The 27,030-nt window shown below is 46.9% G+C and overlaps 1 protein-coding gene across 1 annotated transcript; it reads right to left on the reverse strand.

Annotated features, from left to right (window-relative positions):
* Nucleotides 1-3,685: 3,685 nt before the first annotated feature.
* Nucleotides 3,686-7,728, reverse strand: LOC139273977 (probable G-protein coupled receptor 139). Its single transcript, XM_070891047.1, has 2 exons — nt 7,659-7,728; nt 3,686-4,590 (listed from the first exon to the last, which is right to left on the reverse strand). The coding sequence occupies exons 1-2, from the start codon at nt 7,726-7,728 to the stop codon at nt 3,686-3,688; spliced, it is 975 nt and encodes a 324-aa protein (XP_070747148.1).
* Between the last annotated feature and the right edge of the window lie 19,302 nt (nt 7,729-27,030).

Here is a 27,030-nt window from a genome sequence, read left to right on the forward strand (position 1 = left end):
GTATCATTGATGTCAATTAAAATGATGATGGGTGCCCAGATATTTTCCCTTGCAGACCAGCACCACCCCACACTTTCTCAAATGATAAACTTTCTCTGAGATTTATGAATCTGTATACAATGGCATGTCTTTAATTAAATCTCGTATTCATTTATCCTGCAGTTAGCCCTGACCCATCAGCCAACTGGTACTTTAGAGTGATTTATACTTCCCTACTTAATATGCAAAGGCTAAAGATTGACATTACTGCAATATAAAGAGAAACCAATAAAATATGACATTATCACAGTTCAGGGCAGTCTGCTTAATCCTTTCCTTACTGTGCCTCCTCTGTTGACATTAGAATACGTAAGGCTATCACGAAGCAACATCTCATTATTATCATATATCTATCTCGACATTTTCGCAGATTTCTACCCTTTGGTTTTACAAATGTTCTCACTCTCTAGAGCCATATTAACTTTTTTCATGCAGTGATGTTGTCAGCTTGACTGTTTTGGAACCGTTCCTCAGGACATATTTTTCATGCATATCACATGCTGGTTGCTTCATGGATTGGACATTATTTCTGCACATACATCAATGGACCGATAATTGCGATCTCGCCGGGTCCAAGCGAAGTATGCATGGACCCGGAGAGGCCTTGCAAAAGCCTGCTTTCAGGGTGCAATGCACATGCGCCAAAAACCGGCTTTTCCGATCTGTCAAAGTTTATCTAGACAGAGGGAACGCATCCCCAGCAGAAGGACAACTCATGCCCAGCGAATCTCCTTCAAACTTTTACATCTGGTAAAAGCAGGAGTGAAGCTTACTTTTACTAGCGTAACACTTTTAAAACATAGACAATTAAATTTAATCATTCATTTTTAAGTTAAAAACTCTGACCATTAAGATAAGTTTATTGTTAACCCTATTAAAACACATTGAAAAATCCAATTTATTTTCCACAACATTTAATTACGTTTAATATCAATTAATTTTAAGTATGTGAGGTGTATTCTTTATTTTTTTGTGCTGTGTTTCTTATTTTATGGGTTATTCCCATTGATAGTAATGGGAACTCGAATAAAGGGAGTTCCAATTTTTATCAAATCAGAACACAAGATGGTGATTGGTGGTCCAGGCCCACGTCATTGCAACATAGACATCTGTACTTGAAAGTCATATCTGCGTACACAGTGAATGAAGGCCTCAGACCCGAATCCAATGTATTTCCAGGACCGACAGGTAGTTTTGCAGATTTTTTTCTGGTCAGATGTGATCGTCCGAAGGAAGCCTCCGACCGCAATTTTCCCCCCAATGTATTAAGATCAGGCAGCACCAAATACCTCATACAAGCCAAAGCTGCCCTTTTTGTCGACCTATCAATGGATCCGGGATATGGGCGTGTTTGACTGGAATCTCCCCTTTAATGTCCTTATTTTGTTTAGTGATCAAGCTATCAAATACTTTCTTCTCACTGTTCAGGTCAAGCGAGGAACCAGCCATATCCACAAGTAACGTATCAATTAACAATTTTAGCTAAACTTTTCTAACTTTGAATAGATTGTGCGTTATTACCAGGCTGATACCATTTGTCCCGTAGTAAGCAGGTGATTTACTTTAAGAAGGGATGGGACAGGGCAGGTACAAGCAAGCCGCTTCCATTAGTTATGGAATCTGCAAAGAAATGCCATAGATTAAAGATTAAATGTAAGCAATTGATAACTGATAGTAGGAGGACCCTTTTTACAGGGAGAGTTGTGGCATAATGGCATTAACCTGGTCAGAAAATATGTCAATATTCAAGATTACATTGAGAAGATCAATAAAAAAATGTAGGTTGAAGGGATGTTGAGACAGAGCCGATAAAGTGATTGAAAATATTTTTTCGGGTGTTGGGTAAACGCCGACTGAGACTGATTGGGTCGAATGGATAATTCCCTTGTTCGAACATTTCAACATTGTGATGACCAGGTGAGATGATTTGCAAATATCTGTGAATAAAGTTGTCAAAGAGTCAAGTTCCTACTGTCTCCATCATTAGAAACTGATCAGGAGACAGGGCTCCGTTATATTGGTCCAGGAGACAATGGGGGCGGAATCTGATAGCGCCTGCAACATTAAGAGCAAGACTACAGAATGACAAATAACCAGGATTGTAACACATGTCGTCACCTGCCAGATATATACTTGAAGGATCGCATCGGTTTCGGGGTTTTGTGTGACAGCGCATGCGCGGAAATCCAGAACTTGCGATCTGTCATGCATCTGCTTGACAGATCATCTGCATCCTCCGGAAGAGGGTATTGACAGGTGGAGATTTGGGCTATTTCCTCAACTGGTGTCCAGCGAATGCTCGTGAAATTCGTACGCCTGGTAAGAGGAAATATACGGCTTGCTTTTATCAGCGTAAGGGTAATGCACATTTTTTTTTATAATCTATTATTTAAACATTAAAATAGCTGTAAAATAAGTTACGTTTACTTTCAGCCCCTTTAAAACATTTGTTATCTTTTCAAAAAACAAAATTTATGTTTTATATGTTTAATGAAATTGTAATTTAATTAATTTTAAATATGTTATTTTTTGTTTATTTTTACGTGAATGTGCTTTTATGTGATCCCCATTCATGCTTATGAGATTTCAATCCCCATATGCATGAATGGCGATTACCTTTTTTCATTGGTTGTGCCGGCTCACATATTCCAGGGGCACTTGCAAACTGCGGGCGTCCCTGGTAAACATGGGCCATTAATCATGGCTACTCATTGAGGCCCAGGAACGTGAGTCTCCGTGGATCCAGGGCCATCACGTAGGTTCGTAGATTTTTTGCAGTTTGGAGGCACTAAAAGAAATATTATCTGTTAATTAATATGAACATCACATTCCAGTCCCAGCAGTGTGAGGTACTTAACGCTGACGTCCACACGTTCTGCTCCACTGCTGAAGTTCAGTCATGACTGTTTTTGCATAGTATTGCATAGTATTTACAGCACAGAAACAGGATATTCGTCCCAATGGGTTAATTCCGGTGTTTTTGTACCACAGAAGTCTCCTACCACCCTTCTTCAATTAACCCCATCAACATATGTTTCTCTCCCGCATGTGCTCATCCGGCTTCCCGCTAATTGCATCTCTACTATTCACTTCAACTGCTCTGGATGGTAGCGAGTTCCAGTCGTTTTTGCACCTTCTAGAGTGCTTGTTTAGCCTTTTTATAATATGGAGACCACTACTATGCTCAGTACTCCAAGTATGGTCTAACCACGTTTCCATGCATTTCAACACAACTTCTCTATTTTCCATTCTATCTCCATAAAAATGAACGCCAGTGCTTGGTTTGCTTTTCATGCCTTTGTTAATCGTTGCCATTTGTGAATCTTGTTAGAGCTGATAACTGAGCTTTTGACTAGTCACAGCAAACAACATCTGATCAATTAGTTTAAAACATCAATTTGCATTTATACGAAATCGCTTTGAATCTTGAACGGGATGAAAGCTGTTTCAGCGGCAATCGATGATGGTTAGCCCGGTAAAGCAGCAGGCATCACACGTACGGCACAATGTGGGAGAAATATTTTCTGATACTTGTTCATTATCACAAAAACAAACTATTTTCCTCCTAACAGAGAGACGGCCATTCTAAACAGGAACACAGGCTGTAATTTGGCTCTAGTTAGGACAGGATACTTTGGTTCATTCTTTATTTTTTAACCAATATCAGAATCAATGTCCAAGGAGATTTCACCACCTTCTTCAGCTCTTCCCTGAATTTAGTTTGGGTCGCTGCATAGATACACGTGTTTATACATGAGCTCAAATACATGAGCATATATCCGGTTTCTGTAGCGATGTATGCAGGAGCTTTATAATCACCTCGGTAATGCGCGGTGTTCCAAAGTCCTGTAGTCAAAGAACTAACCATAGCTGTTAGCCACAACACCATAAAACTGCCCGATACACTGAACAATAAAATAATAGATTTTCTTCGGTTCTCCATCTCGGGATCGCTCTGAATCTCACTGCCGTGACCCCGGAGTCCCCTGCGGGCTCGACTGGCCGCTAAAATACGTCTGACTGTCAAGGAATTAAACAGTAATAGCAAAGCAAACGGAATCCATGGCGCCAATGCACTTTGCAACCATAAGAATCCGATGCCTGCAGGCGAAGTAAAAAAGTCAATACTGGGGCGACAACCCCAATCAATATTGTTAAATATTCGTTCAAATTTATACGCAAACAAAAATGGGATGCTCTGGAAATAGATCAGGACAGAGACCGTTGTTATAAGCGCGGCTGCCGTTCTCACTCTGCAATACTTTGTTTTAAACTTTTGACAACATATAGCTACAAATCGGTCAACTGTGAACAAGATTGTAAACCACACCGACATATTCAGGCTGGTAGAATTGAGGTAAATATTAAACTTACAAACGGCAGTGTAGGACAGGAAGGAATGTGGAAAGTGATATGCACAAATGTGATACACTATTACATTGAAGATCATGACCAGTAGATCTGCTGTTGCCATGGCCACCATGTAGACAGAGATACATTTGGAAAGGCCGCAGTTTCCTCGGGAGAGGATCACGATTGTCAGTAGGTTCGCTGTAAGAGAGAGAGACAGGAGGTCACAAAAACATAAAAACATAAGAAATAGGAGCAGGAGTAGGCCATACGGCCCCTGCAGCCTGCACCGCCACTCAATTAGATCATGGCTGATTTGCTCATGGATTCAGCTCCATTTCCCCACCCGCTCCCCATAACGCCTTATCCCCTGATATTTAAGAAACTGACTATTTCTCTTTAAATTTATTCAATGTCCCAGCTTTCACAGCTCTCTGAGGCAGCAAATTCCACAGCTTTATAAACCTCTGAGATAAGACATTTCTCCTCATCTCTGTTATCTCTGTTTTCATCGGGCGGCCCCTTATTCTAAGATCGTGCCCTCTAGTTCTAGTCTCCCCCATCCGTGGAAACCTCTTCTCTGCATCCACCTTGTCAAGCCCCCTCATAATCTTATACGTTTCGATAAGATCATCTCTCATTCTTCTGAATTGCAATGAGTACAGCCCAACCTACTCAACGTTTCCTCATAAGTCAACACCCTCATCTTCGGAATCAACCTAGTGAGCCTTCTCTGAACTGCCTCCAAAGCAAGTATATCCTTTCGTAAATATGGAAACCAAAATTGCACGCAGTATTCCAGGTGTGTCGTCACCAATATTTATATAGCTGTAGTAAAACTTCCCTGCTTTTATACTCCATCCCCTTTGCAATAAAGGCCGAGATACCATTGCCCTTCCTGATCACTTGCTGTAGCTGCATACTATCCTTTTGTATTTCATGTACTGCGGCACCTTGCAAACTTTCTCAATTTAAATAATAACTTGCTCTTTGATTTTTTTCTGACAAAGTGCATGACCTCACACTTTCCAACATTATACTCCAACTGCCACATTTTTGCCCACTCACTTCGCTTTTTTATGTCCTTTTGCAGATTGTTTTGGTGTCCTCATCACATATTGCTTTTCATCCCATCTTTGTATTGTCAGCAAACTTGGGTAGGTTACACTCGGTCCTTTCTTCCAAGTCGTTAATATAGATTGTAAATAGTCAGTAACAGGGAACTCAGGTAAATCTTGCAGGTCTTTTAGCGAGATATTGAGATGTCTTCCTATTACATTTCTATACAGTCGAGAGGTGATGACATTTTGTGCAAAAGTATTACATCATTCTACACTAATATCGAGGGACTGAGAACCTGCAGTCCAGCACACTTCAGTCAGACGTATTGCAAAGGGGATGGAGTATAAAAGGAAGCAAGTCAGACGTTGTCCTTTACATTAGAAGACCAAACGCAGATTGGGTGACCGCTTTGCGGAACACCTCTCACATTCTGCAAAGGTGACGCCGAGCTTCTGGTCGCCTGTCACTTTAATTCTCCGTTCCACTCCCACTCTGACCGCTCCATCCTCTGCCCCCTCCACTGTTCCAATGAAGCTCAAGGCAAGCTCGAGGAACTGCACATCATCTTTCGTTTAGACACTTTACAGCCTTCTGAACTCAGCATCGAGTTCAACAATTTCAGACCATAATCTTCCCCACACTTTGCTCCTTTTCCTCGCTTTCTTTTTACAAAACCTTTCCCCCTGCTTTATTTTTATTTTGCTTCCCTCTGTTTTACATGGTAGCTGGCAATTAGTCCGCCATTCACACCCCATCTAGACTCACCTTTTGTTTCCTAGCTTGTGCTATAACCATCTCAATTCAGCCCCTTTATCTCCCAAATCCATTCTGCTTTCCCCCCGATCATGTAACCTTCCATTTTGTTATTTCCACCTACTCAGCTCCTCCCCTGTTCAGGGTCCCAGCACTTCCATACAATCTGTTACTTTTCCAACTATTGCCTGTTTTGACGAAGGGTCATCGACCTGACAAGTTACCCCCGTTTCTCTCCCCACAATTGCTGCCTGACCCGCTGAGATGTCCAGCATTTTCTGTTTTTACTTCAGTCAGCTGTTGTCGGGGCTGTGGCCGAGGATCAATCCGAATCAATCGGGGAAATTGTAACGGACAGCGACCCCACCACCACCGACACCCAGGCACAGATGGATCAATAGCTTGGGCGAGGTCGGAGGCCAACTTTGAATCTGGGCGAAATTGGATCAGCCGTCCGTCATACATCTCTCATGATTGTTAGTCCAATCGATACTGCCGCTGACACCAGTTTGAGGCTCTATGCACACTCTAACTTTGCGTTCCACGCCAAGCTGCAGTACCTCTCAGGGATGGTACAGTTACAGACAAAGGCCCCTATAAAGTCGAGTGGTGATGAACTTTTGTGCAAAAGTATTACATATTTGGATGGTTCTGTAACTTGTTCATATTCGAGAGATAATAAAGAAGCAGATTCCCTTACATACATCTAAGCACACATTTCAATGCAGTGTGGAGCGCTTAAACCATCCCACCCTGAGGCTGGTGCCAGGTGATGCAAGGAGCCAGTTTTATAAGGTACTACTGCAGGGAGTAATCGATGGGATTTTGCATTGAATTTCATCGGTTTAATTGGCGAAGTGGCATCGGTTGTCAGCTGTATTAAATATAATTTCCAAACAATTACCAGAAATATATCAATTCAAATAAAACATCCAGCTGAGACAAACATAAAGTTTGGGACAAAGCTTCACGCTTTTCTGCATCCAATCACCCGGAGGGAGCTGTTCGTTCACAGAGCGGGAGCTGGTGGAGCCGCGAAAATTCTTGGCAGCGGATGGGAAGGGATCAGCTCCCTGAGAGGCAATTATTGCTCCAAATATCTTTCACAGTCCCCTGTTGGGTGGTGCTGGCTGCAGTACAAGGGATTATCTGCTTAATGGAGACAGGGAACAAAGGCACATATGTGATGACTATACTAAGCTGCAGTGAACTATGTACTGTTAGAATGGCTGGGGCATCAGCCTCGCCCTCCCTCAGTATACGGACCAAAGTTTAGCTCCTGGCACCCACTCACCAGCAACCAGAACAGCGCGGACTGGGAGGATTCCCACTGATATTCACCAACTTCTCCCAGTGCATCAATGACTGCAATGGAGAAATTCGCGTCATCTGTAATACAATCATTAACAGTGACGTTGTCAAAAGCTGTTAGGCAACAGGATATATTGACTTACCGGGAACACCGAATGTTGTGAGCAAAGGATAGTAAATGTCCCTAAACTGCAGAAGTATTGGCCGTACCATTTTTGGAAGAATATCTGTCTGCTGTCCGGCTTCACGATTCTGACTGTAGTCCCTCTGAGATACGTTAACGCTCACCCTTTATAGGACACTCGGTGCCCCGCTGAGAAAGTCAGTTTATACAATAATTGGCGTTAGTTCCAGGCACTTAACAAACAAGGATAGATTTTCCACTGCAGCGCGGCCGGAGGCCTTTGGGGAAATAGTACAACTCCGTAAGTGAAACTCCATCCATTATATTAATGAACGGAAAATAAACCCAGAGGGAAGTTACGCTCAAGGGAAGATCCCTCCCGGACTCTGCATCAGATTCTTACGGCCTCATATTACTTCAGTGAAAGCTATACATAATTATATTTATAATTGCGCTGTATTGTGATTATGAATAGGTTTTAACATTACTGGTGTGCCCCTATACTAACATTACGCGAGATGATGCAACTCTAAATTTAGTGGTTGTGATTCTTACATTACTGATGGTGACCATACTGTAACATCACTGGTGGTGAAGCTACTCTAACATTACTGATGGTAACCGTACTGTAACATCACTGGTGATGACCCTACTCTAACATTATTGATGGTGATCCTACTCTAACATTACTGTTGGTGACCCTACTCTAACATTACTGGTGGTGACCCTACTCTAACATTACTGGAGATGACCCTACTCTAACATTACTGGAGGTGACCCTACTCTAACATTACTGGTGGTGACCTTACTCTAACATTACTTGAGGTGATCATATTTTAACATTACTGGACGTGACCCAACTCTAACATTAAGGCTGGTGACCCTATTCTAACATTACTGGTGGTGACTCTACTCTAGCATTACTGATGGTGACCCTATTCTAACATTACTGCTGGTGACTCTAATCTAACATTACTGCTGGTGACTCTAATCTAACATTACAGATGGTGACCCTATTCTAACATTACTGGTGGTGACTCTACTCTAACATTACTGGTGGTGACCCTACTCTAACATTACTGCTGGTGACTCTAATCTAACATTACTGGTGGTGACCCTATTCTAACATTACTGGTGGTGACTCTACTCTTACAATAATGGTGCTGAACCTAATCTAACATTACTGGTGGTGACCCTACTCTAACATTACCTGTGGTGACTCTATGCTAACATTACTGCTCGTGACCCTACTCTAACATTACTGGTGGTGACCCTACTCCAACATTACTGGTGGTGACCCTAAGCGAACATTACTGGTGGTGACCCAAGTCTAACATTACTGATGGTGACCCTAGTCTAACATTACTGGTGGTGACCCTACGCTAACATTACTGGTGTTGACCCTACTCTAACCTGATTGGTGCGGACCTAACTCTAACATTACCTGTGATGACCCTATTCTAACATTACTGCTAGTGACTCTTGTCTAACATTACAGGTGGTGACTCTAGTCTCACATTACCGATGGTGACCCTAGTCTAACATTACTGGTGGTGACCCTACTCTGGCATTACTGGTGGTGACCCTACTCTAACGTTATTGGTGGTGACACTACTCTAACGTTATTGGTGGTGACACTACTCTAACATTACTCGTGGTGACCCTACGCTAACATTACTGGTGGTGACACTATTCTAACATTACTGCTACTGACCCTCGTCTAACATTACTGGTGGTGGGCCTCGTCTAACATTACTGATGGTGACCCTACTCTAACATTATTGGTGGTGACCCTAGTCTAACATTACTGGTGGTGACCTTACTCTGGCATTACTGGTGGTGACGCTACTGAAACGTTACTGGTGGTGACACTACTCTAACATTACTGGTGGTGACCCTAGTCTAACATTAAGTGCGGTGACCCTACTCTGGCATTACTGGTGGTGACCCTACTGTAACGTTGCTGGTGGTGACACTACTCTAACGTTACTGGTGGTGACCCTACTCTAACGTTACTGGTAGTGACACTACTCAAACAAAACTGGTGGTGACCCTACTCTAACAAAACTGGCGGTGACCTATCAAGAAAGACTGGATCAACTGGGCTTGTATTCACTGGAGTTCAGAAGAATGAGAGGGGACCTCATAGAAACGTTTAAAATTCTGACGGGTTTAGACAGGTTAGATGCAGGAAGAATGTTCCCAATGTTGGGGAAGTCCAGAACCAGGAGTCACAGTCTGAGGATAAGGGGTAAGCCATTTAGGACCGAGATGAGGAGAAACTTCTTCACCCAGAGAGTGGTGAACCTGAGTAATTCTCCACCACAGAAAGTAGTTGAGGCCAAATCACTAAATATATTCAAAAGGGAGTTAGATGAAGTCCTTACTACTCGGGGGATCAAGGGTTATGGCGAGAAAGCAGGAAGCGGGTACTGAAGTTTCATGTTCAGCCATGAACTCATTGAATGGCGGTGCAGGCTAGAAGGGCTGAATGGCCTGCTCCTGCACTTATTTTCTATGTTTCTATGTTTCTAACATTACTGGTGGTGACGCTACTCTAACATTGCTGATGGTGACCTTAATCTAACATTACTGGTGGTGACCCTACTCTAACCTTATTGGTGCTGACCCTACTCTAACATTACTGGTGATAAAACAACTCTTACATTACTGGTGTTAACTCTACTCTAACATTACTAGTGGTGATTCTATGCTAACATTACTAGTGGTGACTCTAATCTAACATTAATGGCGGTGACCCTTCTTTGATATTTCTGGTGGCGACCCTATTCTGACGTTATTGATGATGACTCTACACTTCTATTACTGGTGAAGATTCTACTTTAATGTTAACGGTGCTGATTCTATCTACACTGATCATAATGGTATTGACCCTAATCTAACAATAATGATATTGACCCTAGCCTAGCATTATCGACGGTGACCCAACTACAACGTTATTGGTACTGACTCTCCTCTGACATTACTGGTGTCGAATCTACTCCAACATTAGTCGTGGTGAACCAAATATAACATTACTGGTGTTGAATCTACTCCAACATTACTGGTGGTGAACCAAATATAACGTTACTTATGTTGACCCTATTCTAATATAAATAATTATGGTCCTACTCTAACATTACTGCTGGTGACCCTACTCTATTAGTACGGGTTTTGAGACGACTATTACGTTACTGCTGATAACCCGATTCCAAACTTACTTTTGGTATCCCGTTACTGGTGGTGACCCTGCTCCATCATACTGGTGGTGATGCTATTCTAACATTCCTAGTGGTTTCCCTACACTAAAGTACTGCTTTTTAATCGAAAGTAACATTACTGGTTTTGTCCCGACACTAACATTACTGGTGGTGATCCAACGCTAACATGACTGGAGCTGATACTACTTTAACATTATTGGTGGTGACTCTACTCTAACATTACTGATGGTGACTCAACTCTATTAATTTGTTGGTGCTGATCTTACTTTAACATGACCGGTGGTCACATAGAAACATAGCGCAGAAGGAGGCCATTTCCGCCGATTCTGTCCACGCCGGCCGACAAAGAGCTACAAGGCACTTGGTCAGCAATCCTGAAGGTTACATATAAACCTAAGAACAACGATGGACAGGCAAAAAGCGCCCAGCCCAACCAGTCCGCCTCCCAGAACTGCGATACCCCTTATACTGAAACATTCTACACTCCACCCCAACGAGAGCCATGTGATCTCCTGGGAGAGGCAAAAACCAGATTAAAACCCAGGTCCATTTAGGGAGAAAAAATCTCGCAAAATTCCTAACTGACCCGTCCAGACGATTGAAAATAGTCCACGAGATCAACCTGGTCATATTCTATTCCCTGCAGTACTTACCTTTACATCTGCACCGTCCAACAAAAGGTCATCCAGTATAATCTCAATTACCAGCTGTAGGTCCCTAACCCTGCAGGTTACGGCACTTTAAGTGCCCATCCAACCATCTCTTAAAAGTGGTGAGGGTTGCTGCATCCACCACTCTTCCAGGCTGCGAGTTCCAGATCCCCACAACCTTCTGCGTAAAGAAGCCCCAGCCTCAAATCCCCTCTAAACCTTCCAACCAACCACCTTGGATCTATGCCCCCTCGTAATAGACTCCTCCACCAATGGAAATAGTCCCTTACTATCCACTATGTCTAGGACCCTCAAAATTTTGTACACCTCAATGAGGTCTCCTCTCAACCTCCTCTGTTGCAATGAGAACAAACCCAGCCCATCCAAACAAAGTTTCTCCTTTCCAGGAAGCATCCTAGTAATTCTCCTCTGCACCATCTCTAGGAAGGTAGTGGGTAGGAGGTAGGAAGCAAAGGGAAGTGATTGATGGATATTTTTGTGACTGGAAGGAAGTTTCTGGTGCGGTTGCACAGGGCTCAGCACTGGGTCCCTTGCTTGTTGTGGTATATATCAACGATTTAGATTTGGATATGGGGAATATGATTAAAATGTTTGCAGACGACACTAAAATTTGCAGTGTTGTTGATAATGAAGAGGAAAGTCATGGGCTACAGGAGGATATCAATCTAATGGTCAGGTGGGAAGAGCAGTGACGAATGGAATTTAAATCAGAGAAGTGTGAGTTGATGCACTTTGGGAGGGCAAATAAGGAAAGGATAAACACATTAAGCAGTAGGCCATTTAATAGTGTAGACGAACAAAGGGACCTTGGAGTGCTTGTCCACAGAACTCTTTTTGGGAGGAAACTAAAACATTAAATCATTAAATCGTGTCCCCCCGATTTGGGGGACACACCAAACATTTTCAAGGCCCATTTTTTTGTTTTTTTGGGGTTTTTTTTGTGTTTTTTTTTTAGTTTTTTTTGGGGCACTAAAATCATATTTTTTTTCTCCAAGTGCCCCCTATAAAAGGGGAGGGGGACACTAAAAAAACACCGGCAATTAAAACAAATTAAACTTTAAAACATAAAATCAAATTAAAATTTGGTTGCCGGGCGTGATGATGCACTCCAGTCCTCCGGTGCCCACCTCTCGCGGAAGGTCGTGAGCGTACCAGTGGACACCGCGTGCTCCATCTCCAAGGACACCCTGGCGCGGATGTACGCGTGGAAGAGTGGCAGGCAGTCAGGCTGAATGATCCCCTCGACCGCCCGCTGCCTGGACCGGCTGATGGCACCCTTGGCCGTGCCCAGGAGCAGTCCTACGAGGAAGCCCTCGGACCTACCCGCTCCCCTCCGCACAGGGTGCCCAAAGATCAGGAGTGTAGGACTGAAGTGCAGCCAGAATTTCAGGAGCAGCCCCTTTAAAGAACAAAACAGGGGCTGCAACCTCGTGCATTCGGTAAAAACATGGAACACGGACTCTTGCAGACCGCAGAAATTGCAGGCGGCCTGGGAGCCCGTGAACCAGCTTAAAAATTTATGGCACGGCACAGCTCCATGCACCACCCTCCAGGCCAAGTCCCCGATAAATAGTGGGAGGACTCCCATGTAGAGTGCCCTCCATCGGGGATTCCCGCATCCTCTGGATGGCAAGATGGTACGCCATGGCGTGTCTGGATGGCAGGCGAGGATGGCAAAGTTGAGAGTGTGCAGGAGCAGCCCGTACAGGAAACCCCTCCGCGCAGAACTGAAAGGCACGGAGGGGATTTCCTCGAGGTGGCTCAAGTTGTGAGGTGCCGGCTCCTGAGGGAGGTTCTGGGGTTTGGCGCCGATGAGGAATTACGTCCGGACGAGTGTCAGTTCGGACGGGATCTCCCCACGTGCTTGAGCCTCATCGACACATCTAATGGAGTCGGGGCCCAGAGTTGTTTTTAGCGACTCGATGGCATCGGCCGCGCGGCGGACGTTGGCAGAATTTAGGCGCTGCACCAGCGTGTCTGGCGCCATCCAGCCCGCTCCTCCGCCATCGAGCATGTCCCTGACCCTGGTCACCTCACCAGCCACAGCCCTCTCGTCCGACCACCACCTAAAACCTCGGTCGTGGAGGTACGGATTCCCGAGCAGCAGCTCCTGCAGGACAGCCACCACTCCAGCCAGTGAAGAGCTGCGCTTGGTGGAGACTTTGTTCCAGACCCTGATGAGTTCCTTGTAAAAGACAGGCAGCTCCTGGAAGGCGGTCCTGACGCCCCCCAAGCTCACAAACACGAGCTGCGTGTCGTAGTTGAGGCCGTGCTGCTGGCGGAAGAAATACGTCGCCAGGGCACGCCACCTGGGAGGGGGCTCGACGTAAAGGTATCTCTGCAGGGTCTAAAGATGGAAAGTCGCGAGCTGTGTGCTGACGCACACCAACGACTGACCGCCCTCCACAAGCGGGAGACTCAAGACCGCGGCAGAGACCCAGTGCTTCCTGTTGTTCCAGAAGAAGTCCACCAGCTTCTTCTGTATCTTGGTGACAAACGCAGGGGGAGGGGTCAAAGTGACCAGCCGGTACCACAACATGGCGGCCACTAGCTGGCTTATGACTAGCGCTCGACCCCTGTAGGACAGCACTCGGAGCAGTCCTGTCCAGCGCCCTAGGCGAGTGGCGACCTTGGCCTCCAGCTCTTGCCAGTTCACCGGCCAGACTTCCTCGTCGGGGCTAAGGTAGACTCCCAGATAGAGGAGATGGGTCGTGCTCCAGGAAAAAGGCCTGAGCTCCTCTGGCACGGAGTCCACCCGCCAGTGACCCACCAGGAGTCTGGAACATTTCTCCCAGTTGATCCTGGCGGAGGATGCGGCCGAGTAAATCTCCTGGCACTCTCGCATCCTCCGCAGGTCAGCGGGATCCTCTACCGCGAGGCGCACGTCATCGGTGTAAGCCGAGAGGACGACCTCCAAGCCCGGCCCTTGCAGAGCCAGTCCCGTCAACCTCGTCTGCAGGAGGCGCAGGAAAGGCTCCATGCAGATGGCATATAACTGGCCGGACATGGGGCATCCCTGGCGCACCCCTCTCCCAAAGCGAAGGGGCGCCATCAAGGACCCGTTAACCTTTATCAGACACTCCGCCGCGGCGTACAAAAGTCGGATCCAGGCGACGAAATGCGTCCTGAACCCGAAAGAGCGCAGAGTTCCGAACAGATAGTCTTGATCCACCCTATCGAATGCCTTCTCTTGGTCGAGAGATAGGAAGGCGACTGACAGACCAGCCTCCTGGGAATGATGGATGAGGTCCCGGACCAGATGGATGTTATCGTGTAGGACTGGTCGGGGTGGATCATGTGGTCCAGCACGGCGCCAAGGCGAGAAGACATCGCCCTGGTGAAGATTTTGTAGTCCGTGCTGAGGAGGGAGACCGGGCGCCAGTTCTTGAGGATGCGGAGATCGCCCTTCTCAGGCAGCAGGATGATGACTGCTCTGCGCCAAGAGAGGGGCATCTCCCCGGACGCCAGACTTTCCCCCAGGACCCGCGTGTTGTCGACCCCCAGGACGTTCCAGAATGCCTTGTGGAACTCCACGGTCAGCCGGTCCAGCCCCAGGGCTTTTCCCCTCGAGAGCCGGTCGAGGGCGCCGGTCAGCTCTGCCAAGCTTAGCGGAGCTTCCAGATTTTCGGCGCCCTCCGGGCCGACCTTCGACAGGTCCTCCCACAAAACGCGACGCGCTTCCTTGCTGGACGGCTCCGGAGAGAACAGAGCCCCGTAATATTCACGGGCCCTATTGTTGACGCCCTCCGGATCCGAGATGAGAGAGCCATCGTCGGCCAGCAGCGTCAAGAGCTGCTTACGGACACTCTGCCTTTTTTCCAGCGAGTAGAAGAAGGGGGTGCCACGGTCCAGATCCCACAGGAACCGGATCCGCGATCTCACGAACGCGCCTCGGGACCCGACGAGCTGCAGGTCCTTCAGCGCGGCCTTCTTCGCTTCGTACACCATCCGCAGGGCCGGGTCCTCGATGACTTGACCGAGACGGGACACCAGGTCGAGCACCTCTTTTTCTAGGCGCCCGAACCTGGCCGCCCGCCTCTTGGTCAACCCCCTCGTGTACTCTTGACAGAAGACGAGGACGTGAGCCTTGCACACATCCCACCATAGCCTCAATGAGGGGAAGCCCCCCTGCTTCCTTCTCCAGTCGGCCCAGAAACGACGGAACGAGTCCTGGAACCGCACGTCCTCCAGCAGCTGGTTGTTAAAATGACAGTATGCGTACCCCATCCCCGCGCGGAGCGAAGCGAGATCCGCCCACACCAGGTGGTGGTCCGAACATGGCACTGGCCACATGGAGGCCGCCAGGATGCAGGAAACGTACGCCCGGGACACGTAAAGGCGGTCGACTCTGGACCATCCTATTCCAGGCCTCACCCAAGTAAAGGCACTGGAGTCGGGATGGAGATTTCGCCAGACGTCCACCAATCGAAGGACCTGACCAGGACCCTCAACTTCTCGATCACCGTCATGCTCTGCGGGGCACCGGAGCGGTCCCTCACCTCGAGGGTGCAGTTAAAATCCCCCCCGAGGACAATGTAGTCGCCGACGTCGACGGAGCCAAGAAAAGCGGACACTTCTTCGAAGAAGCGCGTTTGCTGCGGGCCAGGCTGAGGGGCGTACACACTCACGAGATGGAGCGGCATGTCCCCTAGGCGAACCGTTACGTGCAGCAAGTGGCCTGGCACGGGCTCCTCGACCCCCAAGATCTCCGGCTGAAAAAGCAGGGCCAACAAGATGGCCACCCCACAAGAAGTGGTAGTGAGGTTGCTCATGCGGACCTCTCCTTGCCATTCCAGGAGCCACGTGGCTTCGTCTCCCGGAACAGTGTGGGTTTCTTGCAGGAAGCACACCGCATATTTCCCCTTCCGCAGGAGCGAAAAATTGTTAAATCTACGGCGTGCTTCTCTGCCGCCGTTGATGTTGAGGCTGGCTATGGTTACCTTCATGACAAAAGCATAGTGCAACCTCTACCTAACCTATTGTGGGGGCGGGGGAGTGGAGTCGTTTGTTGACCTCCACTCCTTCAGCAGCCCAGTGAGGAACCTTTTGAGCCGGCGCAGCTCAAGGCCTTGCGCCTTTGATAAGGGCCCGCCCACGGCCATGGTTTTAGAGGCGGCGCGGACGGACGCGATGAGCAGCCCCGGCTCGGACCATCTTTCCAGGGCCAGATGGGCTCGGTTGCGGCGACCCTGGCTCTGGACCAAAAAGTCCCGGAGTTCCTTTGCAGGAATGACGGGGGACTCAACGGCGGGCACGAGGAGATCCGCCGCCTCACTGGCGATGGACTCGAGATCTTCTCCCTTGTCCCCCACCGAGTCCCCGTCCCCCTCCGGGAGGTCGCCGCCAGCAGCCGGCCCGTCGACCACACGAGGTACGGCAAATGGCCCGGCCGCTCCATTCGGCCCTGGCTCTGCCCCGATGCCACCCCCAGGATCGTCGGCAGAGGAGTCCCCACTGGGCTCTTTTAAAAGCGGTGCTGGGTCTGGAAGCGACAGCGGAAGGGTTTCCTCCTCCGCCCCAGGAACCGGGGAACACGGAGAGACCTGGTTTTGGAAATTCTCCAGCTCTACCCAGTCCCCCAGCTCTAAAGTAGGGGGCGAGGGTTGTTTTTTTTCCCCTCCCCGCCGCCACCCCCGGCCCAGCATGTGGATGTATATTAAAAAATTTTAATTTTCATTTTATGCTGAGTCAAGCAAGTCCTGGGGGAAGTTGGATAAAGGCTAGGCGGGCTCAGGTTCGGCCTTTTCGGCCCCGCCCGCCTCAGTCCCCGGGACGCTCGACCCGGCAGCTACGCATTCCTCCGCTGGCCCCATGCCCCCCCACGACAGCCAGATTTTCCACGCCATCCCCGGGAGGCAGAAGCTGGGCAACCTCGACTGTCTCACCCTCCCCGGGGACAGACTCCTCTTGCCTACGGCGCAGTTTGGGGGCTCTGGTGGGGGACGCAGGACACGCGGCAGGCACCGACTCCTCCGCGGAGGGATGTTGTTCCCCCTCCACTTCATTGGAGCCGCATCTCCTTTCGTTCTTGGGGAGGCGCAGAGGCAGGGAGACCTCCATATCTGCCGAGGCCTCCCGCTCCACTCCCCCCTTTTTCTTATCTTGCCCGCGCCCGAGCCCCTCTGTGATATAGGTCAAGGGCTCGGGCACGGGCTCAGGGCACCCCGCGTTCGCCGGTGATAGGGTTGGGCTGAGCGCGGTGATCAAATTGTCTGGCACACTGAGGCGATTCGCCTCGAGATGTTTCACCTTCCTCCGCGCCTTCTTTCCGATCGGATGCTCTCTCTCCCCCCCGCCGGAGGCCGTGAAAAAAAAGGCCCCTGACGATGCCCGCGCACCCACATCTCCAGGCACGCGGACGCTACTAGGGGGTGGGTGGCGGCGGCGCCAGCCTTGTCAGCCCTCAGTGGTTTGGCTGCTTTGGAGGCGGGGCAGTTCTTACGAACATGCCCCACCTCCCTCCAGAAGACGCGGTAGGCAGTCCCCTCATGCACCACATTAAAACTACCCTCCGTCGTCTCCTCCCGCGCCAGCCGGACAAAGAGCTGGCAGCGGAAGGAGAAGACGTGGCGCAGGCTGCTCTCCCTGAGGCCGAGCGGTATCTGGTTGATCCCTGACCTTACCTCCCCCAGTTGGTGTAGGTGAGGGAGGAGGAGCCCAGCGGGAACAAAGGGCGGGACGTTAGAAAGAATGACTCGCTGCGCGGTGGCCTTGAGAGGGTCCACCGGCAGGAACGTCCCGCCCACCATGAGCCCCTTTTCAAGGGCCAGGGACACCGCCCACTCCGACCCCAGGAAGAATACAGCCTTCCCAGGCATCTTGGAGGCTGCGACAATGGCCGAGGGGCCGAGTACCATAGCCATCGCCCGCACGCACTCCTCGATGCTCATTGTGGGGTGAGTGTAGCTCTTGACCCCGTTTTTCTTTGTTATTAGTCTGAAAGGTGGCAGGGCAGCAGGAGGCGCCGTGGATGTGGACACCGCCTGCGCATATGTCTTTGCTCACCCCGCCACCGGCGTGGATGGGGTCGCCATCACGGGGTCCCTTTAAGGGCTACACCCACCCGAAAGTCACAGGCCTTAATGTTCTTAAATTGGCCTCGTTTAAGTGTATGAGCAGAGGAGCTCTCAATAAGGCACACCTCTCCGCTATTTGGCAATTGGGGAGGGGCCTTGCTCCCTCTGCTCAGTTGTCTTAATTGTTTTTTCAATTAGGAGGAAAGGGCTCTCAGAGAGAGAGGGGAGAGACCGAGAGAGAGAGAAAGAGTGAGGGGGGGTGGGAAAGAGGAAGCTGTGAGGGGAGGTCTCCCCTCACAGCGATGGGTGGGTGTTTCTTGGGGTGCACTCCCCAGATGGCAAAAAACACAGTCTTTGTAGATGGTCTTCGGGTAGGGGGAGAAGATGTCTTCACATGGGGTAGCTGGAGCCACCCAGGCACACATTCCAACGATGTTAAATAGGGTAATTAATCATTCTTCAGCCAGGTAGCTCCAACTATCCCAGGCTAGGCAATGGGGGAGGGGTGCTTCAGTGGTGTGTGGGGCCTAGCTGTAAGCAAGACCCCCACACACACTTCCACACACACACAACCCCCGCGATCTTCCGGCCCTCGGAATGGTCTTCTTTCCTCCCCCCACCGATACAACAAAGTCTTTCGGGGAATGCACCAAAATACACCCACCTTTTGATGATGAAGTTTCTCCCTCCTTCCACACTGGATAGCTGTTGTTCTTTTTCCCCCTCTCTCCAACTCTCTGCAGCATTATTAAAGGTTGTTGAATGTTCTGCTCTCCTCCTCTACCTCTGGATGAATTGGAATTGCAGTAAGCCCCTTCCTCCTCTTCCTGGGCTGATGCACAGGTCTCACAAAGGCCTTCCAGGCAGGAGCAACAGCAGGTAGCTCCTTCTCTCACTGCTCCAAGCTCCAAGTGAATAGGTCACGCCTCCAAAGCTCCACCATTGGTCCACAGATTCCTGAAAGTAGCAGGCCAGCTGGATAAGGTGGTTAAGAAGGGATATGGAATGCTTGCTTTTATTGGCCAAGGCAAAGAATATAAGAGCAGGGGTTCTGCTTAAATTAGACTGACATTAATTACAGTCACTGAACAAACAGGTTCAGTTAGCCCATGGAGATTGACATTAAATACAGTCCCTGGACAAACAGCTTCAGTTAACCCCTTTCAATCTATGACTTGTTGTACCACAGTAAAGTAGAACATTTACCCGGTCTGTATGGGATGAATGAGGGTTGTTGAGCGAAAAAATGGTAGAAATAGCTTCGGCTCAGGCCAGAATCTTTCAATCTTCCTTGGATATGCGAGTGAAGCCAGAGGTCTGGAGGGTTGCAAATGTTACAGCCTGTTTTAAAATGGAGAGAATTATAAACCTTGTAATTATGGGCCAGTCAGCCTAAAGTCGGTGGTGGTGAACAATCAACAGGCCATAATCTCGAGAAGAAATTACGTGTCACTTGGAAAAACATGAATTAATAAATTACAACCAGAACAGATATTGTAAAGTCAAAGTGTGTCTGACAAACTTGAATGAGTTATTTGATGATATAATGGAGAGAGTTGATGAGGCTACTGCGGTTGATGTTGTGTATCTAGACTTTCAAAAGGCTTCTGATAAAGTACCGCTTAACACAGTTGATTGGACAACAGATAAATCTTGGGATTAATGGGGCAGTGACTGTATGAATACAAAATTGGCTAAGGGACTGACATCAGCTAGCAGTGGTGAACCGCTGATTTTCACGTGGAAGGGAAACATACCGTGGTGTCACCCACCCAAGGATTCAATATTAGGTCCAGTGGTCTTATTAATCGCAATTAAAAGACTGGACATAAGTCTAAAGACATCATTTCAAAGTTTGCAGATGAAACAAAACTCAGAAATATAGTGAGCAGTGAGGAGAGTAGCAGAATTCAGGAGCAAATACACAGTCTGGTGAAGTGTGTAGAAAGGTGGCAAATAAAATTTAACAAATGCAAAGTGATACATTTTGGGAGAATAAATGAGGAGAGGCAATATAAACGGAATGTCACAATTGTAAATGGGGTGCAGGTACAGAGGGACCTGGGTGTTTAAGTTTTCTAATCTTTGAAGGCCAAGTGATAAGATTGTAAAAACGAAATGCAGGATCTTTGAATGTAAAAATCACTGAGTACGGTAGTATAGTGTTTATGTTACTAGACCAGTAACCTCAAAGCCCAAGAATAATTTTCCAGAGACATGAGTTCAATCCCACCATGGCAGCTGTGGAATTTAAATTCAATTAAATAAACCTGGAATAAAAATATAGTATCATTAAGGGTGAGCATCTAACTATCAGATTGTAGTAAACTCCCATCTTTCCTGTACTAATCCCGTATACCTTGATTAATTTTATATACAAAATCTATCGATCTCTGGCTTGAATATAGTCAACGACTGAGCCGCCAAAGATTCAACACCGAATATATTTCTCCTCATCTCAGTCCTAAATAACGGAGTGCCGATTCTGAGATTGTAACCCCTGGTTCTAGATTCGCTAGTCGTTGAAAACATCTACACTGTCAAGCCCTGTAAGAATGTTGCATATATTAACGAGATCAGTTTTAATGTTAGAGAATATGGACGTAATCCACATAATATCTCCTTATAGGACATTCCCCTCATCCCAAGGATCAGTCTGGTGAACCTTAGTTCCACTCCTTCTATGGCAAGTCTATCCTTCCTTAGGTAAAGAGACCAAAACTGTACACAATACTCCAGGAGGGTCTCACCAGGGCCCTATATAATTGCAGTTAGATGTCTTTACTCTTATACTAAAATCTTATGCAATAAACATAGAAACATAGAAAATAGGTGCAGCAACAGGCCATTCGGCCCTTCGAGCCTGCACCACCATTCAATAAGACCATGGCTGATCATTCACCTCATTACCCCTTTCCTGCTTTCTCTCCATACCCCTTCATCCCTTTAGCCATAAGGGCCATATCTAACTCCCTCTTGAATATATCCAATGAATTGGCATCAACAACTCTCTGTGGTAGGGAATTCCAGAGGTTAACAACTCTCTGACTGGAGACGTTTCTCCTCATCTCAGTCGTAAAGGGCTTACCGCTTATCCTTAGACTATATCCCCTGGATCTGGACTTCCCCAACATCAGGAACATTCTTCCTGCATCTAACCTATCCAGTCCCGTCAGAATTTTATATGTTTCTATGAGATCCCCTCTCATGCTTCTAAACTCCAGTGTATACAGGACCAGTCGATCCAGTCTCTCCTCAAATGTCAGTCCTCCTATACCTGGAATCAATCTGGTGAATCTTCGCTGCACTCCTGCAATGGCAAGAACGTCCTTCCTCAGATTAGGAGACCAAAACTGAACACAATATTCCAGGTGAGGCCTCACTCAAGCCCTGTACAACTGCAGTAAGACCTCCCCAATCCTATACTCAAATCCCCTCGCTATGAAGGCCCACATATCATTTGCCTTCTTCACCGCATGCTGTACCTGCATGCCAACTTTCAATGACTGATGCCCAGGCCCCGTGGCACCTCCCCTTTTCCTAATCTTCCGCTATTCAGATAATATTCTACATTCGTGTTTTTGTCATCAAAGTGGATAACCTCACATTTATCCACATTATGCTGCATCTGCCACTCATTTGCCCACACACCTAACCTGTCCAATTCACCCTGCAGCCTTTCAGTGCCCTCCTCACAGCTCACACCGCCACCGAGTTTAGTGTCATCTGCAAACTTGGAGATATTACGCTCAATTCGTTCATCCAAATCATTCATGTATATTGTAATAGCTGGGGCCCCAGCACTGAGCCCTGCGGCACCCCACTAGTCACTGCCTGCCATTCTGAAAAGGACCCGTTTATCCCAACTCTCTGCTTCCTGTCTGCCAACCAGTTCTCTATCTATGTCAGTACATTACCGCCAATATCATGCGCTTTAATTTTGCACACCAATCTCTTGTGTGGGACCTTGTGAAAAACCTTTTGAAAGTCCAAATACACCACATCCACCGGTTCTCCTTTGTCCACTCTACAGTTACATCCTCAAAAAATTCTCGAAGATTTGTCAAGCAAGATTTCTCTTTCATAAATCCGTGCTGACTTGGACCGATTCCGTCACTGCTTTCCAAATGTGCTGCTATTTTATCTTTAATAATTGATTCCAACATTTTCCTCATTACTGATGTCAGGCTAACCAGTCTATAATTACCTGTTGTCCCTCTCCCTCTTAAAAAGTGGTGTTACATTAGCTACTCACCAGTCCATAACATCCGATCCAGATTTGATAGACTTCTGGAAAATGATCTCTCACCATTTAAAAAAATCTTCAGCTTTTGGATTTTTCTTGCTAAAGTGGATAAGTTCACATTTCTCCACAGTGTCTGCCATTTGCTCTGATCTTGCCCACTCACATAGCCTATCTATATCTCCATGAATCCTCTTTGCATCCTCCTCACAACTTACATTCCCACCTAGCTTTGTATCATCAGTGAAGTTACATATATAACTTAGGCCCCCTCATCCAAAATCATTGATATAGATTGTAAATATCTGAAACCTAAGCACTGATCATTGTGCTATCCTACTTGTTATAGCCTGACAACCCGAAAATGATGTTTATTCCTACTCTGTGTATTCTGTCCATTAACCATTCCTCGGTTAATGCTAATGTATTACCCCCAATCCCATGAGCTCGAAATTTGTTTAATTACCTCTTGTGTGGCGCCTTAGCGAAAGCCTTCTGAAAATCAAATGAACCACCCTTATCTATTCTGCTATTTACAACCTCAGAAAATCTAACATATTCGGCAAACAAAATTACCCATGAATAATTCCATGTTGAATCTGCCCAATACTATGACTATTTTTTAAGTGCCCAGCTGCCACGTCTTTAATAATAGATTCTACCATTTTCCCTATTACTGGTGTCATTCTAACTGGTCTGTAGCTCCCCGTTTTCTCTCTCACTCCTTTCCTAAATATCGGTGTTACATTTGGTAACTTCCAATCCGCAGGTACTGTTATAGAATCTATGGAATTTGAAAAATGTCAGCCAATGCATCCATATTCTTTATAACCAGCGCTTCCAAAACCTAGGATGTAGGCCAACAGGTCCAGAGGATGTATTGAATTTCAGTCCCATTAATTTCACCAGTGTTATTTTTTTACAAATACTAATTTCTTTCAGTTTCTCATTCTCACTAGACCATTGGTTCTTTGCTATTTCTGTGAGGTTTCTTGCACCTTCTTCATGAAGGCAGACACAAAATATTTGTTGATTTTGTAATATTCTCTATTATAATTGCTCCTGTCTCAGCTTCCAAGGGACCCACATTTACTTCCTCTAATTTTTTCCTTTTGTTTACTTATATAGCTTTTAGTCTCTTTTCATTGTTTTTGATAGTTAGCTCTCATATTATATTTTCTCTTTCTTCATAAATTTATTGGCCCTCCTTTGCTGCATTCTAAAATCCCCCCCCCAATCCTAATGCTTACTCCACCTTTTGGCAACATAAGAAGTTTATTCCTTTGTTCTAATAATACCTTTGCTTGTCTTTTTAGCCAAGGTTGGGCCACTTTTCCTGACTGCTTTATGTGCCTTAAAGCAATGTGTATTTGTTGTTAATTATGCATTAATTCTTTAAATGGTAGCATCGCTTGTCGGCCATCATGACTCTTAATGTAGTTTCTCAACGTACTGTAGCCAACTCATCGCTCATAACTACGTAGTTGCTTTTTTACATTAAAGATCCACGTTTCGGATTTAACAAAATCACGTTCAAAGTCCCTTTGTCCCTCCCTCCACGCCTCTCTAACTCTCACTTTCTGTTGCTGCATTTCTCTTCCCTCTGTATCTCTTTGTTTCTCTGGCTCTCACTCTCGCTTTCATGGCTTGCCCCCCCCTCCCCCACCCCACCGCCCAGTTTGCATATTTCTTTTTTTCTATCTCTCCGTCTGCCCATTCCCTTCGTGTCTCTTTCTCTATCTGTTTATCTCTATCAGTCTAACTCTCTTTGCCCCCTCTATTTATCTCAATATCTCTCTCAATATCTCTCTCAATGCCTCTCTCAATGTTATTCTGTCTCCTATTCTGTCTTTCTCTCTGGCTCTCTCCTTCTCTATCTCGCTCAATGACTCTCATAATTGTTCAGGGTGACGAGGAGTTTATTGGCCCATTTCGTAGTGGCAGCGAAACAGTTAAAATATGCACCGAGCAACCTGTTAATTCAAAGAATAGTCATTTAATTCATGGCCCCATTTATACCCAGTTCACCATCGGCCATCCCTTAAAATCGAGCTTGACTTGCTTCCACTCTAAAAGTCAGTTCTCACGTGATTGTACAGTTCAATACGGGAATTACAGTCTCTGTCACAGGTGGGACAGACAGTCGTTGAAGGAAAGGGTGCGTCGGGAGTCTGGTTTGCCGCGTGGTCCTTCCGCTGCCTGCGCTTGTTATCTGCATGCTCTCGACAACGAGACTCGAAGTGCTTAGCACAGTCCCAGATGCTCTTGCTCCACTTAGGGCGGTCTTTGGCCAGTGATTCCCAGGTGTCGGGGGGATGCTGAAATTTATCACTGAGGCTTTGAGGGTGTCCATGAAATGTTTCCTCTGCGCACCAGCGGATCGCCTGCCGTGCAGGAGTTCCGAATAGAGTGCTTGCTTTAGGGGTCTTGAGTCGGGCATGCGGACAATTAATGACTAATGGAAACATATTTTCTAATTTCCAGCCCTGCAGTATAGAACACGCAGATCAAAGTTAAACAAGAGAATGTAATTATTAATGGAAAAGTGAATAATTTCTGCTCTAAAATTATACTCGGTGATGTGGGCAGTCGTTCTACTTCAGATTGGACAGGACTGTTATAAAACATAATAAATTACTGTATGTTTAAAACAACTGAAAAACGGTTTCAATATTCTGAAACTCAATCTAACAGGAGAATGTTTCTGGACAAGTAAAGGCCATTGGCCCTAAAAGCCTGTCCCGGTTAGAGAAATGAACCACCAACCTTTCCTCCCAGTTTATCCACAGAAACATGTTCAATTATCTGTGGACCCAATTTACACTGACCCTTTAGTGTCCTTTCCTGGTATCTAATACCCCGCTCTATTATGCTCCGGATGAACAATATCACCCTGACTTCATTCTCAGTCCTCACTTCACAATCTCAGCTGATCCGTTATTAAATCATGTTGTTATTTGCGTGTTTGTTTCCCGCATTCATTTTATGAACTACCTTCAAAATATAGATCAATAATTCAACATCATTTGTCTCTTCGCGCAACAATACAAATCCAACTCTCACAGCCTTTCCTCTGTCGATATTCCTGGCGCACACAATATTTTTGATTCTTCTTTGTAACTTCAATGTTGTAAAAACAGTTTTCCTATAGTCAGACAGTTCGAAGTGCACACACTACTCCAGATAACACAGTCTGATACAATAACAGTGATACCCTGATCATTCACAGTCTGACCCTCTCCCAGTGTACACTATACCCCAGATAGCCTGCCCACGTTCTGATACAGTAACAGTGTACCCTGACCATTCAGTCTGTCCCTCTCCCAGTACACAAAATACCCCATATAACCTGCCCACAGTCTGATACGGTAACAGTGGTACCCTGACCATTCACAGTCTGTCCCTCTCCCAGTGCCAACAGTACCCCAGATAACCTGCCTACAGTCTGATACAATAACAGGTGGACTCTGGTCTATTCACATTATGTCCCTCTCCCAGTGCATACATTACCCCAGATAAACTGACCACAGTTTGATACAGTGACCGTGGTACCCTGATCATTCAGAGTCTGTCCCTCTCCCAGTGCACCCATTTGTCCAGATAACCTGCCCTCAGTCTGATACAATAACACGGGGTCTCCGGGCTATTCACACTCCCTCCCTCTCCCAGTGCACACACTAAACCAGATAACCTGCCCACAGTCTGATACAATAACACTGGTACCCTGAACATTCACAGACTGTTCCTCTCCCAGTGCACACACTAACCCAGATAGCCTGCCCATGGTCTGATACAGTAACGGTGCTACCGTGACCATTCACAGTCTGTCCCTCTCCCAGTGCACACACTACTCCAGATAACCTGCCCACGGTCTGATACAGTAACAGTGGTACCCTTACCATTCACTACCACTGGAGTCTACTACCACTGAACCGTCTCAAACATCACAGGAGGATGAAGAAGAAGAGAGCCACTGCAGACTCCTGCTGCTGTGCATCAGCAGGAGCAGGAGTAGGAGGAGATAGAAGAAGAAGATATTTATTTAGTGGCGGAGGAACAACCTGCGGCCATCTAGGTAGAGATGGAAGAAGCACTGGGACCAAGCAGTGTGCAGGTAGTGATGCCAAGGTGCGTCATATTGCAAACGCTGACCCCACGGAGGTCCGCTCAGCGTGGCAAGCAATCGCCTACCATGGAGGGCCAGACAGAGAGCTTGATTTTCCAGTGCAGGGAGACAGTC

Source organism: Pristiophorus japonicus, chromosome 9 (genome assembly GCF_044704955.1).
Source record: "Pristiophorus japonicus isolate sPriJap1 chromosome 9, sPriJap1.hap1, whole genome shotgun sequence".
In the NCBI taxonomy this organism is placed as follows: Eukaryota; Metazoa; Chordata; class Chondrichthyes; family Pristiophoridae; genus Pristiophorus; species Pristiophorus japonicus.

Coding starts and splice junctions, on each gene's coding strand:
- LOC139273977 (XM_070891047.1), bottom strand. CDS start 7,728: ATGGTACGGCCAATACTTCTGCAGTTTAGGGACATTTACTATCCTTTG. Junction 4,591..7,658: donor CACAACATTCGGTGTTCCCG/GTAAGTCAATAT, acceptor TCTCTCTTACAG/CGAACCTACTGACAATCGTG.